The following is a 20,877-nucleotide window of genomic DNA, read 5'->3' as shown; positions in this document are numbered from 1 at the left end:
TATTACTGAAGTGTATGTACTGACTGGTGTCTGGTAGCGCCCCCTACAGTACAGGGAGGTATTACATGTTCTGTACTCTTTACCTGAATTACTGAAGTGTATGCACTGAGTGGTGTCTGGTAGCGCCCCCTACAGTACAGGGAGGTATTACATGTTCTGTACTACTCTTTACCTCTATTACTGAAGTGTATGCACTGACTGGTGTCTGGTAGCGCCCCCTACAGTACAGGGAGGTATTACATGTTCTGTACTCTTTACCTGTATTACTGAAGTGCATGCACTGATTGGTGTCTGGTAGCGCCCCCTACAGTACAGGGAGGTATTACATGTTCTGTACTCTTTACCTGTATTACTGAAGTGTATGCCCTAACTGGTGTCTGGTAGTGTCCCCTACAGTACAGGGAGGTATTACATGTTCTGTATTACTCTTTACCTGTATTACTGAAGTGTATGCACTGACTGGTGTCTGGTAGCGCCCCCTACAGTACAGGGAGGTATTACATGTTCTGTACTACTCTTTACCTCTATTACTGAAGTGTATGCACTGACTGGTGTCTGGTAGCGCCCCCTACAGTACAGGGAGGTATTACATGTTCTGTACTCTTTACCTGTATTACTGAAGTGCATGCACTGATTGGTGTCTGGTAGCGCCCCCTACAGTACAGGGAGGTATTACATGTTCTGTACTCTTTACCTGTATTACTGAAGTGTATGCCCTAACTGGTGTCTGGTAGTGTCCCCTACAGTACAGGGAGGTATTACATGTTCTGTATTACTCTTTACCTGTATTACTGAAGTGTATGCACTGACTGGTGTCTGGTAGCGCCCCCTACAGTACAGGGAGGTATTACATGTTCTGTACTCTTTACCTGTATTACTGAAGTACATGTACTGACTGGTGTCTGGTAGCGCCCCCTACAGTACAGGGAGGTATTACATGTTCTGTACTCTTTACCTGTATTACTGAAGTGTATGCACTGACTGGTGTCTGGTAGCGCCCCCTAAAGTACAGGGAGGTATTACATGTTCTGTACTACTCTTTAGCTGTATTACTGAAGTACATGAACTGACTGGTGTCTGGTAGCGTCCCCTACAGTACAGGGAGGTATTACATGTTCTGTACTCTTTACCTGTATTACTGAAGTGTATGCACTGACTGGTGTCTGGTAGCGCCCCCTAAAGTACAGGGAGGTGTTACATGTTCTGTACTACCCTTTGTTGTATTACTGAAGTGCATGCATTGACTGGTGTCTGGTAGCGCCCCCTACAGTACAGGGAGGTATTACATGTTGTGTACTCTTTACCTGTCCCAGGGTTATCTGCTCCTTTGGACACCAGGTAAGGGCGGCTCCATTTTACTTTTTTAGGACACTGTGTACTGTACAGGACCCTGAAGAAGCTCCTGTCCTCTACATAGACAGTGATTACAGCTCCCAGCAGATCATTATTACTTTTACATTTAAGGATTTGCTTTATCCATATTAGTTATCTTCTTATTTTTGTTTGATCCTCACTCTTTCCTATTTGTGGATGACATTTTGGTGTCTTTAGAACCAATTCTCAGGTTTCCAAAGAGTTATGGTCTCAACATACAATGGTCGTCCCGGAACCAAATCAAATAAGTAACTTGAAAGACCTCTGTATTAGAAAAGAAAATTAGGGACTTCCTTATGCACATCATGAAGGGTTAAATAGGTCTTTCTTAAAAAAGATGGAATGATGACTTGGTTTATTGTGCGCAATGGGTTCTGATTTATGTAGAGCAGAAATCTTCCGGAAATGTACCTAAATTTGTAAACAAGTCCAGGTAGCGATGTTATACGAAACCATAATTTGGTGGAAAAGTATAGGATTGGAGAACCAGCAATTTTCTCTCTTGAGGTCGGGTTTTACATCTTAGACCTCAATCATTCCGCCTGCACGTGTTCAGTAAGTAGACGTCGCGGTGGCGGTCCATCAATTGGAACAGGAATACAGAAGGAGAATGTTGATGGTGACTCTCACAAATGCAGGTTCTGCACCAGATATCATCAGATGAGGGGGCAACAAAAGCCTAATACTTCATAATATAAGCCTAACGGATGGGAATTTCCAAAAATGATTACATAACGATGAATACAAGTTTGGAATATGGAGGAATTTACTGCTAGAAAAGTTTAGAAGGAGTCATCAACTTTTTGTCTCATGTGTCTTTGTTTTTGCTCAGGCGCCTCATGTCCTCCTCAAATTCTCCCAGTCAATGGTTCTATCAATGAACCCTATGTAATGAAAAGGTAGAAGGTATGATAGTATACACTGCCACTGGTGTTATACCAATCGCCTTAGAAGTGCCGAAACTGCCCTAGGGCCGACTCATTGTGAAGTCCATTGTAATGAGACATCGTAGGAACAGAAAAATGGGTTCATCAGATGAGAGGGGCAAAGAAGAAAAAAGCCTAAAACTTCATAATAGAAGCCTACGGGGTGAGATCTTCAATACTTCATAATATAAGCCTACGGGATGAGATCTTCAATACTTCATAATATAAGCCTACGGAATAAGATCTTTAATACTTCATAATATAAGCCTACGGGATGAGATCATTAATACTTCATAATATAAGCCTACGGGATGAGATCTTTAATACTTCATAATATAAGCCTACGGGATGAGATCTTTAATACTTCATAATATAAGCGTACGGGATGAGATCTTCAATACTTCATAATATAAGCCTACGGGGTGAGATCTTTAATACTTCATAATAGAAGCCTACGGGATGAGATCTTTAATACTTCATAATATAAGCCTACGGGATGAGATCTTCAATACTTCATAATATAAGCCTACGGGATAAGATCTTTAATACTTCATAATATAAGCCTACGGGATGAGATCATTAATACTTCATAATATAAGCCTACGGGGTGAGATCTTTAATACTTCATAATATAAGCCTACGGGATGAGATCATTAATACTTCATAATATAAGCCTACGGGATGAGATCTTTAATACTTCATAATATAATCCTACGGGATGAGATCTTTAATATTTCCTAATATAATCCTACGGGGTGAGATCTTTAATACTTCATAATATAAGCCTACGGGATGAGATCTTTAATACTTCATAATATAAGCCTACGGGATGAGATCTTTAATACTTCATAATATAAGCCTCCGGGATGAGATCTTTAATACTTCATAATATAAGCCTACGGGATGAGATCTTTAATGCTTCATAATATAAGCCTACGGGATGAGATCTTTAATACTTCATAATATAAGCCTACGGGATAAGATCATTAATACTTCATAATATAAGCCTACGGGATGAGATCTTTAATACTTCATAATATAAGCCTACGGGATGAGATCTTTAATACTTCATAATATAAGCCTACGAGATGAGATCTTTAATACTTCATAATATAAGCCTATGGGATGAGATCTTTAATACTTCATAATATAAGCCTACAGGATGAGATCTTTAATACTTCATAATATAAGCCTACGGAATAAGATCATTAATACTTCATAATATAAGCCTACGGGATGAGATCTTTAATACTTCATAATATAAGCCTACGAGATGAGATCTTTAATACTTCATAATATAAGTCTACAGGATGAGATCTTTAATATTTCATAATATAAGCCTACGGGGTGAGACCTTTGATGCTTCATAATATAAGCCTACGGGATGAGATCTTTAATACTTCATAATATAAGCCTACGGGATGAGATCTTTGATACTTCATAATACAAGCCTACTTGATGGAAACATTGATTTGTAAACAAGTTCAGGTAGCGATGCTATACGAAACCATAGTTTGGTGGAAAAGTATAGGATTGGAGAACCAGCAATTTTCTCTCTTGAGGTCGGGTTTTACATCTTAGATCTCAATCATTCCGCCTGCACATGTTCAGTAAGTAGACGTTGCGGTGGCGGTCCATCAATTGGAACAGGAATACAGAAGGAGAATGTTGATGGTGACTCTCACAAATGCAGGTTCTGCACCAGATATCATCAGATGAGGGGGCAACAAAAGCCTAATACTTCATAATATAAGCCTAACAAGCCTACAGGATGAGATCTTTAATACTTCATAATATAAGCCTACGGGATGAGATCTATAATATTTTATAATATAAGCCTACGGGGTGAGATCTTTAATACTTCATAATATAAGCCTACGGGATGAGATCTATAATATTTTATAATATAAGCCTACGGGATGAGATCTTTAATACTTCATAATATAAGCCTACGGGATGAGATCTTTAATATTTCATAATATAAGCCTACGGGGTGAGATCTTTGATACTTCATAATACAAGCCTACGGGATGAGATCTTTAATATTTCATAATATAAGCCTACGGGATGAGATCATTAATACTTCATAATATAAGCCTACGGGATGAGAACTTTAATACTTCATAATATAAGCTTACGGGATGAGATCTTTAATACTTCATAATATAAGCCTACGGGATGAGATCTTTAATACTTCATAATATAAGCCTACGGGATGAGATCTTTAATACTTCATAATATAAGCCTACGGGATGAGATCTTTAATATTTAATAATATAAGCCTACGGGGTGAGATCTTTGATACTTCATAATACAAGCCTACATGATGGAAATTTCCAAAAAATGATTACATAACGATGAATACAAGTTTGGAATATGGAGGACTTCACTGGTAGAAAAGTTTAGAAGGAGTTATCAACTTTTTGTCTCATCAACTTTTCAAGCTATGATGGATCTGTCATAGGATGGACACCAATGGAACCCTATGAACCCTATGGACTAGGGTTGGTGCCTCTGTGTCTGTTATTTTACTGTAAAAAAAACAACAAAAAACGAAAAACACAACTTTTCTCCTAAAGGTGCCCATACTCCTTATGCTAAAGTCAACTAAATCCATAGCCTTCAGTGGGCTCGGCTGACCATCTAGGACGGTGGACTCCAAACTGTGGGCCTCTGGCTACAGCCATTGGCTGTCCGGGGATGCCGGGAGTTGTAGTTTTGCAACAGGTGGAAGTCCACAGTCTTAAGACCACTGATCTAAGTTGTATGGTGGTCTCCTGACTCTCCCTCGACAGATGTAGTCAGTGGAGAGAAGGGTTGGGCATGTTGGATTTTTTTCTGGCTGACCTCATTGTTCTAGGTGAGATAAGCCGCTGCAAGAGCTGTCTGGCTGCGGCTTACCCTTCTCCTTAACATGGACAACACAAGAACCTTTGGCCATGCCAAACTGTCAGCTGAATAAATGAAACTTTAGAAGCAGATGATATTGACTTGAATTTTCTGAAGCAGCTTCTTACCCATGGGCAACCTGGGATCTTTAGCTCTAAAGTCTCCCATACACATTGGATATTTGTCTTCTGAACCTGCTGATTTCGTCTGGATCAGCCAACCATCTCATGTTTATGGGGGCCTCAAGACTCTCCCAACAAATGATGGAGGGGAGATAAGGATTGGGCGTTTTTAATTTAATCTGCCAGACCCTTTTGTTCACAGGGATAAAATCCCCAACCACAGGAGTCTGGCAGCGGCTTACCCCCCCCCCCCCCCCCAATCTCTAAATACATGAACACTGTATGGCGCTGTTGGACTAGTGATGGTGACCGTGTATAATAAGGACAAAAAAAATAAAAAATAAAACCGGAGTGCTTCTTCAAACATTGATGAATTATGTAATGTTAGAAGTCATAGTTCTACTCAGAATGCATGGGAATGGAGTTCCTGCACTTTAAAAAAAAAAAAACAGCAGGAACACTGTTTCCATTGGCAGGCATCCTGCAGGACCAGTCCTTGGGTGGAAATCTTGAGTGAGTTCCCACACTTTTTTTCTCAGGACTTGACCCCTGGTCCTACTGTAATATTAGGTTATGATTTCAGCTCTGGTCTCCATTGCTCCAATAACAGATAAGTACTCACACTGTTGATCATCAGGTGCATCAAGGTCTTGGGGATGAGATCTTTAAAGCACTTGTTTATGATGGTCATGTAGGAATAGACCAGGTTACGGATTGTCTCCACTTGTCTTTCCAGCTGTGGATCCATGGATAAGTTTTCTGCTTGCGATGATTCTTCTTCTGTATCTTTCTGGAAAAGAAAAACATAAAGATTCTGTTTTTTTTGTTGTACGGAGGACCTTGCTGACTCTGGAAGCTTCTGATGAACAATGAGGGTGGAGGGAAAAATCTTTCTTAGATGTTAAATAAAAATATAATACAAATTAGGGATGTCCCGATACCAACAATCTCCGCAGCCAAAGAGTAAAACAGCGGAGCACGGACAGTTAAATCATACTTAACCCTATCCTTGGTCAGGCGGAAGGATGTTTAAAACTCCTAGGCAATCTCCACAGCCCAAGAGTAACACGATGGGACTTTATGGAACTTGAATTTGATCGTGTTACTCTTGGGCTATGGAGATTGCCTGGGAGTTTAAAACATCCTGCTTCTGGACAAATGGCATGGTAAAGTATAATTTAACTGTCCGATAGGCAGGTGCACGGAATAGTTAGTGTGTGTGTGTGTGTGTGTGTGGGGGGGGGGGGCAGGGGACATTTATTGCAGACTGAGAGACGAGTGAGGGAGGAGAGTAAAACATCAGTTGGTGCAGGGAGAAATACAAGGAGGACAAGCGGGCTATCACTGCTGGAGCTTCGGGAGACTGGGAAAGTGGAGTGGCACACAGTATGCATGCCACCCAGCTGTTCCACTTTTCTGAAGAACATTGCCTTTCCTCTCCCACAAGGTTTAAGTAGAAAGAATTCCAAGTGGCGAGTTGTATTATAGAATCTTCCCTTAACTGCGGTTTTATCCAATGAACAGTAGGATATATTCAGATAAAGAGATCAATCCATCAGACGAATCCCAAGGTTTGAAGTGTTTGTGTATGATGGTTACAGATGAGCGACCGGTTGGGGGAGTCTAGGAGGGCAGGGTGACCCAAGAAAGAGAGGAAACATTCTCTTCGGATACAGACGGCAATATCTGAGGTCATAAGCTCCTAATGTAATCCCATTAATACATTACTATGTAACTATCATTTCTCCCATGTGTTAGTGCTCTTCTGTATGCCAGTACATCGTCGTTCATGGCACTACGGCACAGTCAGTAGGGTAAACCTCGGTTCGTCACAATAACTGGCTGAATGAACAGACAGCTCTGGGGTTCTCTCTTTCCAGGAATGGGTGCAGTGTGACATCACTGTGTGTATTATCCCTGTACTGTGACATCACTGTGTGTATTATCCCTGTACTGTAACATCACTGTGTATATTATCCCTGTACTGTAACATCACTGTGTATATTATCCCTGTACTGTGACATCACTGTGTGTATTATCCCTGTACTGTGACATCACTGTGTGTATTATCTCTGTACTGTGACATCACTGTGTATATTATCCCTGTACTGTAACATCACTGTGTATATTATCCCTGTACTGTGACATCACTGTGTGTATTATCCCTGTACTGTGACATCACTGTGTATATTATCCCTGTACTGTGACATCACTGTGTATTATCCCTGTACTGTGACATCACTGTGTGTATTATCCCTGTACTGTGACATCACTGTGTATATTATCCCTGTACTGTGACATCACTGTGTATATTATCCCTGTACTGTGACATCACTGTGTTTATTATCCCTGTACTGTGACATCACTGTGTATATTATCCCTGTACTGTGACATCACTGTGTGTATTATCCCTGTACTGTGACATCACTGTGTGTATTATCCCTGTACTATGACATCACTGTGTATATTATCCCTGTACTGTGACATCACTGTGTATTATCCCTGTACTGTGACATCACTGTGTATTATCCCTGTACTGTGACATCACTGTGTATATTATCCCTGTACTGTGACATCACTGTGTGTATTATCCCTGTACTGTGACATCACTGTGTGTATTATCCCTGTACTATGACATCACTGTGTATATTATCCCTGTACTGTGACATCACTGTGTATTATCCCTGTACTGTGACATCACTGTGTATTATCCCTGTACTGTGACATCACTGTGATTCCTGTACTGTGACATCACTGTTTTTTATTCCTGTACTGTGACATCACTGTGTGTATTATCCCTGTACTGTGACATCACTGTGTTTATTATCTCTGTACTGTGACATCACTGTGTTTATTATCTCTGTACTGTGACATCACTGTGTTTATTATCTCTGTACTGTGACATCACTGTGTATTATCCCTGTACTGTGACATCACTGTATGCATTATTCCAGTACGGTTTTCATGTTCTAAACCATATGCTACAGGTGATCTAAATCTTATTTTCAATATGGGGCCCTAAGGTTACTTTTTATGCCCCTATCCTTAGGACTTGATAATGTCCCTAGAGAGCTTTTTGACCTGACAAAAAGGAAGGGGGAGCCCCCTTTAGTGTTAAACAGTGGAGATAGATGGCGCTTTCTCTCCCATTCCGGCACATTGGACAGCCGGGCACTACTGGTGCACAGGGCATGTTATCCATCACTATCAACGTCTGTATCTATCTTTGGGCCTATGGGGAGCTGCATTTTGTCATTGCCTATATATAAATTGAATATATATATATATATATATATATATATATATAGATAGGGTCAGGCTGCTCACCACTCTCGTGTTCGCTGTGCTATCTCGTGCTGCGGACACCGGTACCGCTCCCGGCTTAGTAGGACTCTCACAAAAAAGAAAACGTCCGGCACTCGAGAAAATGCAGGTAAAACTTGTCAATGGCTTTATTCACACGCTTAGGCAGGACACAATCTGACGCGTTTCGCACCCTCGGGTGCTTAATCGTAGATAGCTATCTACGCTTAAGCACCCGAGGGTGCGAAACGCGTCAGATTGTGTCCTGCCTAAGCGTGTGAATAAAGCCATTGACAAGTTTTACCTGCATTTTCTCGAGTGCCGGACGTTTTCTTTTTTGTGATATATATATATATATATATATATATATATATATATATATATATATATATCATTATACACACACACACACATATATATATATATTTATTTTTTTCCCCTAATTTATTTATTTCTTTTTATTATTATTTTTTTCCTCTGGATTTACGACAGGCTAGCCCTTTGTATGGAGAGACAATATTGTTTCAATTAAAAATTCAGCCGCTTTGCCAAAACACAGCAAACAGATGGACGTGCCAGAAACATCCAGCGGAATTATTTTGGCGCTGAAAATTATTAAGGCCACGTACAGACGTTTATGAGAGAGTCGAAACATATAGCAAAAAAATTTAAAATATTAAAATAGACCCTTAATTCCATATTACCAGCGTTTCCCACTCTGCGTGCCTCCAGCTGTTGCAAAACTACAACTCCCAGCATGCCCGGACAGCCGAAGGCTGTCCGGGTATGCTGGAAATTGTAGTTTTGCAGTGGCTGGAGGCACGCCATTTGGGAAACACCGCCGTATACCATTGTGTTTCTAACAACTTCTCCACCGTTACCGCTTAATAAAAGCGCACAAAACCCCGATTGTGCGGAGGATAATAAAATACGTTTTTTTTATTTTTACAGAAACCACATTTCGTAGACAACTTATTCCCTGGTGTCCGCCCCCAGAATCAGACTGGAATTTTTCTCTCTCCACCCCTCGGCTCGCGAAACCCCCCCGTAAATCCCCCCCCCCATCCTCCGCCACCACTTAAATCCTGTATTCGCTTTTTCGGAGTTTTCTTTGTTTAAATTACAGGGCTGCAATAGGAGCCTTGTGCTGGCTAAGCAGGGCACGGACACATGTTATGCATTATCCCCCATCAAGAGGCGAAGGCTGAAACAAAAATAGCCCGTCGCCCTCTGATCTGGTAGATGTGCGTAAAGGGAAGGAATTAAAAATGGGAATTTCGAGCGTGAAGAGTGCGAGAATGTTTAACTTTTCTCTCCTTGGGGGAGATAAATACCGGGGGGTGGGGGGTTTGAATAGAGCAAAACCGCGCTAAATGGCGTAATCAATGCAAAATGTGCCGGACGCGATGACAAAGGTCACACATGTTACGGCACCGCAAAATACTGCCGTCTGGGAGCCGCTCGCATTTCAACAACAATATTTAAAAAAAATAATTATTAATACAAGTTACTATAGTTGTTAGGTGGAGTAGCAATAAGAACATCAACCACCCCCCGCCCCCCCTTATAAAAATCACCAGCATCAGATTTTTGGGATAATTTGCTATCGGGCTTGTGGGTTTTCTTCAGTTTTGTTGTGCAGATTTTTCCTTGACAAGTTAAGAATTTCAAAATTGCTAAATGTCTACAATTAAAAAACAAAAAAGAACAAAAAACTACTCAAAACCCCAAGGCCTAAGTCTAAAAGGTCTTATACGTCCCCCACATGACTTTTATCAAAATCAAACAAAAAAAATATCCAAAAGTTGTCTTTTCTTAGCCCTACATACATATGCACACAGAACCTCCTTCAGGCTCCTCTGACCACCTTTAGACTCCTCTGTCCCCTCCTCCAGACTCCTCTGTCCCCTCCTCCAGACTCCTCTGTCCTCTCCTCCAGGCTCTTTGACCCCTCCTCCAAGTTTCTCTATCCCCTACTCCAGGCTCCCCTGTGCTCCTCCAGATTCCTCTGTCCTTCTCCAGACTTCTCTATCCCCTTCTACAGGCTCCTCTGCCCCTCTCCTCTAGGCTCCTCTGTCTAACTACAAACACCATTTTCCCTGTCCTCTAGGGCCCTCTCCAGACTCCTCTGTTCCTCTTCTCCAGACTCCTCTGTCCTCCATCAGGCTCCTTAGTCTTTCTTCAGACTCCCCTATCCTCTTCCAATCTCCTCTGTCCTCCTCCAGGGTCCTCTGTCCTCCTCCAGGCATCCCTGTCATCCTCCAGACCCCTCTATCCTCCAGACTCCTCTGTCCCCTCCTCCACACCCTTCTGTCCTTCTCCGGACTCCTCTGTTCACTCCTCTAGACTCCTCTGTCCTCCTACAGGCTTCTCTGTCCACTCCTCCAGGCTTCTCTGTCCACTCCTCCAGGCTCCCCTGTCTTCCTTCAGACTCCTCTGTCCCCTCCTTCAGGCTCCTCTGTCCCCTCCTTCAGGCTCCTCTATTTCCTCCTCCAGACTCCTCTGTCCTCCTGCAGGCTTCTCTGTCCTCTCCTCCATGCTCTTTGACCCCTCCTCCAAGTTTCTCTATCCCCTCCTCCAGGCTCTCCTGTGCTTCTCCAGATTCCTCTGTCCTTCTCCAGACTTCTCTATCCTATCCTACAGGCTCCTCTGTCCCTCTCCTCTAGGCTCCTCTCTTCCTACAGACACCATTTTCCCTGTCCTCTAGGGTCCCCTCCTCCAGACTCCTCTGTCCCCTCTTCCAGACTCCTCTGTTCCCCTTCTCCAGACTCCTATGTCCTCCATCAGGCTCCTTTGTCCTCCTCCACACTCCCCTCTCCTTTTCCAGGCTCCACTGTCCTCCTCCAGGCTCCTCTGTCCTCCTCCAGACCCCTTTGTTCTCCTCCAGACTTTTCTTTCCCCTCCTCAACACCCCTCTGTCCTTCTCCAGACTCCTCTGTTCTCTCCTCCAGGCTCCTCTGTCCCCTCCCACAGACCCCTCTGTCCTTTTCCAGACCCCTCTGTCCTCCATTCCCTTCTGTCCTCCTCTAAGCTCCTCTGTCCCCCTCTGTCCCCTCCTCCAGACTCCTCTTTCCTCCTGCAGGCTTCTCTGCCCACTCCTTCAGGCATCTCTGCCCCCTCCTCCAGACCCCTCTTTCCTCCTCCAGGCTTCCCTGCCTTCCTCCAGACTCTTCTGTCCCCTCCTCCAGGCTCCTCTGTCCCCTCCACCAGGCTCCTCTGTCCCCTCCTCCAGGCTCCTCTGTCCACTCCTCCAGACATCTCTTTCCTCCTCCAGGCTCCTCTGTCCTCATCCAGACCCGTTTGTCCTCCTCTAGGCTCCTCTGTCCTCTTCCAGACTCCTCTGTCCTCCTCCAGACCCCTCTGTCCTCCTCCAGACTCCTCTGTCCTCCTCCAGGCTCCTCTTTCCCCTTTCTCCAGACCCCTCTGACCTCCTCCAGGCTCATCTGTCCCCTCCTCCAGACCCCTCTAACCTCCTCGTGGCTCCTCTGTCCATTCCTTCAGACCCCTCTGTCCTCTAGACCCCTTCTAACCTCCTCCAGGCTCCTCTGTCCCCTCCTCCAGACCCCTCTGAATTCCTCTAGGCTTCTTTGTCCCCTCCTCCAGACCCTTGTGTCCCCTCCTCCAGACTCCTCTGTCCCCTCCTCCAGACTCCTCTGTCCTCCTCCAGACTCCTCTGTCCTCCTCCAGAATCCTCTGTCCTCCTCCAGACCCCTCTGTCCTCCTCCAGGCTCCCCTGTCCTCCTCCAGGCTCCTCTGTCCTCCTCCAGACCCCTCTGTCCTCCTCCAGGCTCCTCTGTTCCCTCCTCCAGACCCCTCTGTCCTCCTCCAGGCTCATGTGCCCCTCTGTTTTAAATCATACATTCTTTTTTCCCCTTCTAATGAGGGCTGTGAAATTTTTTTCCTTTAATTTGCAACAATTTGTGGTGTAACTTAGGCCAAAATTGGCTCAAATACGTTAATAAATTCCTCCCAAAAAGAATTGCACTTGGAGAAGCCGCACCTTCTGTTTTTACGGATTTCAGAGCTCGGATTAAATGTAATTTTTCAGAGTATTTTATGGGCGTAAATTTCCACTAGAATTTCTCCTCTCAGAAGGTATATGAAGGTGCACAGATCCTCCTCTACGGTCACAGCTGGGATCTGTAGTATTCCAGACCTCCAGTCTATTTGCTCCTTTAAAATGTAAGTCCCTTTTGGGAATGAGCACCGCGAACAATGCCAAGGAATACAGCAGTGCGCCATTTCACTCAAGAACCCACCAGAGCATTAAATGAGGCCTTTACTGCAGGCGCTTCAGGCCACACAAAATGAAATCCATGATCCAGACCCCGACGCTTTATTACATCCACTAAATCACGCGGCTCCTGGCAGCTCCCACAAAACTGCGCTGGAATTGGGTTTCATGTGACCACCTCACTCCAGGCCAACAAAAAGAGCGGGAAACTGAGCAGAAATGGATGGTAACTTACAAGCAGCCTCCACAATGTCCGCGAATATTGTTTATTTTATCCAAATTTCAATCCTGAAACTGCAATTTGTGACACTGAGAAGTCAATGAGATCCTGATAGAACCGACCTGAGGGGTTTTATGTGTTATTCTGTAGATGTCTACAAAAATCCGGGCATTTTAGATTATATTTGGGGTTTAGGTAAACACTGGTTGGGGTTGGGGGCTGGGGGGGAATTTATTGTTTGCCTTAAAATTTTAGTAATTATATATTTTTTCATTTACACACATTTTTATTTTGCGCATTGATTTTAAACAGATATGGTGCTGTTAGGACCATCAATGGAGGTACACTTTAAAGGGGTATTCCAGGATATATATTTTTTTATTTGACTGTGCTACAGGGGCTTTAAAATGAGTGTAGTTCATAATATGCAGTGATCCCTCAACTTACAATGGCCTCAACATACAAAAGTTTCAACATACAATGGTCTTTTCTGGACCATCGTAGGTTGAAACCAGACTCAACATACAATGTACAGACAGTCCAGATCTGTGAAACGTGTCAATGGCTGGAAGAACCGACCAATCAGAATGGGCATTCACTGGTAAAACCCCTGTATTACTGAAATGTATGCACTGACTGGTGTCTGGTATCACCCCCTACAGTACAGAGAGGTGTTACATGTTCTGTGCTCTTTACCTGTATTACTGAAGTGTATGCGCTGACTGGTGTCTGGTAGCGCCCCCTACAGTACAGGGAGGTATTACATGTTCTGTACTCTTTACCTGTATTACTGAAGTGCATGCACTGACTGTTGTCTGGCAGCGCCCCCCACAGTACAGGGAGATATTACATGTTCTGTACTCTTTACCTGTATTACTGAAGTGTATGCACTGACTGGTGTCTGGTAGCGCCCCCTACAGTACAGGGAGGTATTACATGTTCTGTACTCTTTACCTGTACCAGGGTTACCTGCTCCTTTGGACACCAGGTGAGGGCGACTCCATTACTTTTTTAGGACACTGTGTGTACTGTACAGGACCCTTAAGAAGCTCCTGTCCTCTACATAGACCAGTGTTTCCCAACAAGGGTGGCCCCAGCTGTTGCCAAACTACAACTCCTAGCATGCCCGGACAGCCTTTGGCTGTCCGGGCATGCTGGGAGTTGTAGTTTGGCAACAGCTGGAGGCTCCCTGCTTGGGAAACACTGACATAGGCAGTGATTACAGCTCCAGCAGATCTTTCTCTCTTTTATATATAAGGATTTGCTTTATCTGTATTATTTATCTACTTATTTTTCTTTAATTCTCACATTTTCCTATTTTTTGGAGGACATTTTGGTGGCTTCAGAACCAATTACCAGGTTTCCATAGAGTTCTGGTCTCAACATACAATGGTCGTCCCAGAACCAATTAATATTGTAACTTGAGGGACCACTGTAGTGTTTGTACATGTGTGACGGTGGTCTTGCAATTCTTCTGCTATTTTTGCCCCTACATTTATTTTTATAACAGCATACAAAATGACTGTCGTCCCAGGTTTTCCCAGGCTGAGTGCGGTCCGAGACATGATATCACTAGTCAGGTGTTAAGAGGGAGCCTTTCATTGTTTCAATGGGTGGAGCAACCGCTGTTTGGGGGGGGGGGGGAGGGAGATCCTTTTGTAGGGAATTGTAGTTTTGCAACAGCTGGAGGCAGCCTGGTCAGAAAACACTGGTCTATTGCATGGAAGGCAGCACATATGTGTTTCAATGGGTGGGGTGGCTGATGTGTGGGAGGAAGAAAAATGACCTCACACTTACAAGCAAGGAACTATGGGATTTGTAGTTTGAGAGAACAAACTCCACCAGGAAATACCCAGTTCACAAAAAGATAACCACAGCATTATGGTAATCTCACAACATAGCCATTTAGCAAGACAAGCACGGATTGTTCCTAAGCATGTCCATTACTGTCTGACAGGTACATACTAAAATCATGTTATGGTGGATAACCCCTTGAATAGGTACTCCGGTGAAAAACATTTTTTTTTAATCTACTGGTGCCAGAAAGTTAAACAGATTTGTAAATTACTTCTTTATAAAAATCTTAATCCTTCCAGTATTTATAAGCTGCTATCTGCTCCAGACGAAGTTCTTTTCTTTAAGAATTTCTTTTCTGTCTGACCACAGTGCTCTCTGTTGACAGCTCTGTCCATTTTAGGAACTGTCCAGAGCAGGATAGGTTTGCTATGGAGATTTACTCCTGCTCTGGACAGTTCCGGACATGGACAGAGGTGTCAGCAGAGAGCACTGTGGTGAGACAGAAAGGAAATGCAAAAAGAAAAGAATTTCCTCTGTAGTATACAGCAGCTGATAACTACTGGTGGGATTAAGATTTTTACATAGAAGTAATTTACAAATATGTTTAACTTTCTGGCACCAGTAGATTTTAAAATAAAATGTTTTCCACCGGAGTACCCCTTTAAGGCCCATTACTGTGCAGATCTGTACTCAGGATACTGCCCGCTGCTTGTTTGTTCTCTTAGGTGTTGCTTCTCCATTGTACAATGTCCAGTAATCCAATAGAAAAACTATGAAGGTGAACTTCAGAATGTAGAGGAGGAGATAACATCGCATTACAGGAGCTCAACCCGGTGAGTTATGGTTTCTGACAGCATTAAGTCAATGTTGCATCTAACAGACTGTTAAATGAAGCTTCTGCAAAGTTACTTAAAGGGGTACTACCTGGGTATGTTCCCTGTAAACCATCTTGGCTGATACAGTCGGGATCAAAAGTTTGGGCACCCCAGGTAAAAATTTGTATTAATGTGCATAAAGAAGCCAAGGAAAGATGGAAAAATCTCCAAAAGGCATCAAATTACAGATTAGACATTCTTAAAATATGTCAACAAAAGTTAGATTTTATTTCCATCATATACACTTTCAAAATAACAGAAAACAAAAAAATGGCGTCTGCAAAAGTTTGGGCACCCTGCAGAGTTTATAGCATGCACTGCCCTCTTTGCAAAGTTGAGACCTGCCAGTGTCATGGATTGTTCTCAGTCATCATCTGGGAAGACCAGGTAATGTCAATCTCAAAGGTTTTAAATGCTCAGACTCATCTGACCTTGCCCCAACAATCAGCACCATGGGTTCTTCTAAGCAGTTGTCTAGAAATCTGAAACTGAAAATAGTTGACGCTCACAAAGCTGGAGAAGGCTATAAGAAGATAGCAAAACGTTTTCAGATGTCAATATCCTCTGTTCGGAATGTAATTAAGAAATGGCAGTCATCAGGAACAGTGGAAGTTAAAGCAAGATCTGGAAGACCAAGAAAAATATCAGAAAGAACAGCTCACAGGATTGTGAGAAAAACAATTCAAAACCCACGTTTGACTGCACAATCCCTCAAGAAAGATCTGGCAGACACTGGAGTTGTGGTCCACTATTCCACTATAAAGAGATACTTGTACAAATATGGCCTTCATGGAAGAGTAATCAGAAGAAAACCTCTTCTACATCCTCACCACAAAAATCCGCGTTTGAACTTTGCAAATGAACATATAGACAAGCCTGATGCATTTTGGAAACAAGTTCTGTGGACCGATGAGGTTAAAATTGAACTTTTTGGCCGAAATGAGCAAAGGTACGTTTGGAGAAGAAGGGGAACAGAATTTAATGAAAAGAACCTCTGTCCAACTGTTAAGCATGGGGGTGGATCAATCATGCTTTGGGGTTGTATTGCAGCCAGTGGCACAGGGAACATCTCACAAGTAGAAGGAAAAATGGATTCAATAAAATTTCAGCAAATTTTGGATGCTAACTTGATGCCATATGTGAAAAAGCTGAAGTTAAAGAGAGAATGGCTTCTACAAATGGATAATGATCCTAAACACACCTCAAAATCATAGGGGATTACATCAAGAGGCGTAAACTAAAGGTTTTGCAATTGCCTTCACAATCTCCTGATCTCAACATAATTGAAAATCTATGGATAGACCTTAAAAGAGCAGTGCGTGACAGACAGCCCAGAAATTTCAAAGAACTGTAAGACTTTTGTAAGGAAGAATGGGCAAAGATATCTCAAAAAAGAATTGAAAGACTCTTGGCTGGCTACAAAAAGTGTTTACAAGCTGTGATACTTGCCAAAGGGGGCAGTGCATGCTATAAATTCTGCAGGGTGCCCAAACTTTTGCAGACGCCATTTTTTTGTTTTCTGTTATTTTGAAAGTGTAAATGATGGAAATAAAATCTAACTTTTGCTGACATATTATAAGAAGGTCTAATCTGTAATTTGATGCCTTTTTTTTTTTTTTAGATTTTTCCATCTTTCCTTGGCTTCTTTATGCACATTAATACAAATTTTTACCTGGGGTGCCCAAACTTTTGATCCCCACTGTATGCATGGCTCCTGTGTCCCCTGTTGTCTTCCCTGGCTGCTTGATATTCTTTGCCAGCCTTTGCTCCTCCTGCCTACATCTCCCAGCAATCATTGCAGCTCTGCTCTGCCAGTCAACTCCTTGGTCTGTGAGCAGCCCCCCACCCTCCTACTCTGAGCAGCAGAAAGGGGTTCAGTGTCTGATTGGCTAAGGCCACACACACCTCCCTGTTCTTAGCAATAAAGAAAGCTTGACTAATTAGTGCATCGAAGAAACCACATGGGTGGGGGGTGCTTTCAGAAAGGGATTTGGACAGAGACAGAGTGGATGGCTGGATGATGTCACTCCCTCACTTCATGCATGTAAGCGGCAACCAAAGAGGGGAAATTGCTCTGTATAGCTACTGAATGATATTTAGATAACTAAATAGGTTGCTTAGAGGAAAAGGATGGGCTAGGGGTTTAGTTCCCCGGAGTACCCCTTTAAAGGGGCATTCTAGCCATCTTTAAAAAATAATATGGTGCTGGGGTGGGGATAAAATACAAAAAGAAATCCTAGTCCCAATTCTCAATCCATCCCCAGCAGCTCCTGTTCACCTTCTCTCTTCTTCCTGCTTCCAAGACAAGTGCTTTGAGCAGGACCTGTACGTTTACCCAATCACTGGCCCAGATGGGATGCCATTGTGGCGAGTGATTGTCTGACTGGGTATTTTCTCCCCACACCAGCACCATGTTATTTTTGAAGAAGGCTGAAATGCCCCTTTAAGCCCCTTTGTGGTATCCCATCTTGGCCAGTGATTGGATGAGCAGACAGGTCCTGCAACAAACGCTCGTCTGAGCTGTGGGGGACCGGGGCTAGGTAAGTATAGGGCTTTTTCCTTTTAGCCCCCAGCAATAAATATACATCATTCTGTAATACCCCTTTACCTTTTTGTGCACTGCAGTTAACCTGGATGCACTGTCCATAGGTGGAATTATGGTTTAAAGAGGATCTGACGTGTTATGTCACCGGGCATTGTGCCATTCTTCTGTCATTCCACCTGGGAATTTATGAGTAAATTGACAACTGGGTGTTACCATATCGATTTTTAAAGGGGTGTGTCACTGCACAGTCAGCACTGAATAGAGAAAACACCCCCCCCCCCCCCCAACTGATAACACACAGCTGCCAATGTAATTGACAGGAGGAATAACAGAGGAACAGCACAACATAAGAGTTCTAAGAAAAGATTACTAAGAACTGTCATATACGGGGAATTAAATATTTATTAGAACACACGTCAGGAGAGATGACCGGCCGTCTGTAAGGAAATCAGGGGAAGATGTTTCTGGTCGGTTACAAAATATGATAAACAAACCGAAGCCACAAGAAAGCGGGAACATAACTGAGTCAAAACAGAGGAATTCATTCAGGAACTGGCGAATGTTGCACGTGTCTCATTGCTCACTTACAAATCTGCACAGTCCAACAGGATAAACAATGCATTTAGAAAGTTTTCAGACCCTCTCACCTTATTCACATTTTGCTATGTTGCTCCATGTGACAAAAAAAAAAAAAGGTCAACCTCCCCCCCCCCCATATTTCTGCCCTCAATGCCTCATAATGACAAAATGATAAAAGAATGTTAGAATCTTTACTATTTGTTGAAAAGAAAAAAACTAAATTCATGCAGATCATAAATATTCATACCCTTTACTCAGGACTTAGGTGATAAGGCCACAAGATTTACACACCGGGATTTGAGGATTTTCTGCAATTCTTCTCTGCAGATCCTCTCAGCTCTGTCAGGTTTGATGAGGACCGTCGGGGGAAGCCATTTTCAGGTTTCTTCCGAGATGTCCCATTGGATTTGGTCTCTGGGTCAGTCAAGGAAATTCATTGAGTTGTCCCTAAGATGCTCCTGTGTTGATTTGGCCTTGTCACCCCAGTCTGAGGCCAGAGCTCTGGATAAGGTTTTTGTCACGATGCCGGTTGGCAGGTAGTGGATCCTCTGTGCCAGAGAGGGATTGGCGTGGACCGTGCTAGAGGATCGGTTCTAAGTCACTACTGGTTTTCACCAGAGCCCGCCGCAAAGCGGGATGGTCTTGCTGCGGCGGTAGTGACCAGGTCGTATCCCCTAGCAACGGCTCAACCTCTCTGGCTGCTGAAGATAGGCGCGGTACAAGGGAGTAGACAGAAGCAAGGTCGGACGTAGCAGAAGGTCGGGGCAGGCAGCAAGGATCGTAGTCAGGGGCAACGGCAGAAGGTCTGGAATCACAGGCAAGGAACACACAAGGAACGCTTTCACTGGCACTAGGGCAACAAGATCCGGCGAGGGAGTGAAGGGGAAGTGAGGTGATATAGGGAAGTGCACAGGTGTAAACACTAATTGGAACCACTGCACCAATCAGCGGTGCAGTGGCCCTTTAAATCGCAAAGACCCGGCGCGCGCGCGCCCTAGGGAGCGGGGCCGCGCGCGCCGGGACAGAACTGACGGGGAGCGAGTAAGGTACGGGAGCCGGGGTGCGCATCGCGAGCGGGCGCTACCCGCATCGCGAATCGCATCCCGGCCGGAGGTGGTAACGCAGCGCCCCGGGTCCGTGGAACCGACCGGGGCGCTGCAGTGAGGGAAGTGTAGCGAGCGCTCCGGGGAGGAGCGGGGACCCGGAGCGCTCGGCGTAACAGTACCCCCCCCCCTTGGGTCTCCCCCTCTTCTTGGGGCCTGAGAACCTGAGGATCAGACTTTTGTCCAGGATATTGTCCTCAGGTTCCCAGGACCTCTCTTCTGGACCACAACCCTCCCAATCCACTAAAAAAAAAGTTCTTCCCCTGACCTTTTTAGAGGCCAAAATCTCTTTGACAGAGAAGATGTCCGAGGAGCCGGAAACAGGAGTGGGAGGAACAGATTTAGGAGAAAAACGGTTGAGGATGAGAGGTTTAAGAAGAGAGACGTGAAAGGCATTAGGGATACGAAGAGAAGGAGGAAGAAGAAGTTTGTAAGAGACAGGATTAATTTGACACAAAACTTTAAAAGGACCAAGATAGCGTGGTCCCAACTTATAGCTCGGGACACGGAAACGGACATATTTAGCGGAGAGCCATACCTTGTCTCCAGGGGAAAAAATGGGAGGAGCTCTTCTTTTCTTATCTGCGAATCTCTTCATGCGAGAAGAAGCCTGTAAGAGAGAATTTTGGGTCTCTTTCCATATGGTGGAAAGATCACGAGAAATTTCATCCACAGCGGGCAGACCAGAGGGCAAGGGGGTAGGGAGGGGGGGAAGAGGGTGACGGCCGTACACCACGAAAAACGGAGATTTGGAGGAAGATTCAGAGATTCTGAAATTATACGAGAATTCGGCCCAAGGTAGAAGATCTGCCCAGTCATCCTGGCGGGAGGAAACAAAATGTCGTAAATAGTCACCCAAGATCTGGTTAATTCTCTCTACTTGTCCATTGGATTGAGGATGGTATGCAGA

General features: G+C 43.8%; 1 protein-coding gene across 6 annotated transcripts in view; it reads right to left on the bottom strand.

Moving 5' to 3' along the window:
• DNM3 (dynamin 3) overlaps positions 1–20,877 on the bottom strand; it is a 422,060-nt gene that overhangs the window by 118,035 nt on the left and 283,148 nt on the right. For all 6 annotated transcript variants that reach the window (XM_056523256.1, XM_056523254.1, XM_056523257.1 and 3 more), the window contains exon 15: positions 5,934–6,101. In XM_056523256.1, coding sequence (XP_056379231.1) covers positions 5,934–6,101 — 168 coding nt within the window. The remainder of the gene's footprint in view (positions 1–5,933; positions 6,102–20,877) is intronic.

The sequence above is a fragment of the Hyla sarda genome, chromosome 6 (genome assembly GCF_029499605.1).
Source record: "Hyla sarda isolate aHylSar1 chromosome 6, aHylSar1.hap1, whole genome shotgun sequence".
NCBI lineage: Eukaryota > Metazoa > Chordata > Amphibia > Anura > Hylidae > Hyla > Hyla sarda.
This window is presented reverse-complemented; position numbering and strand designations above follow the sequence as displayed.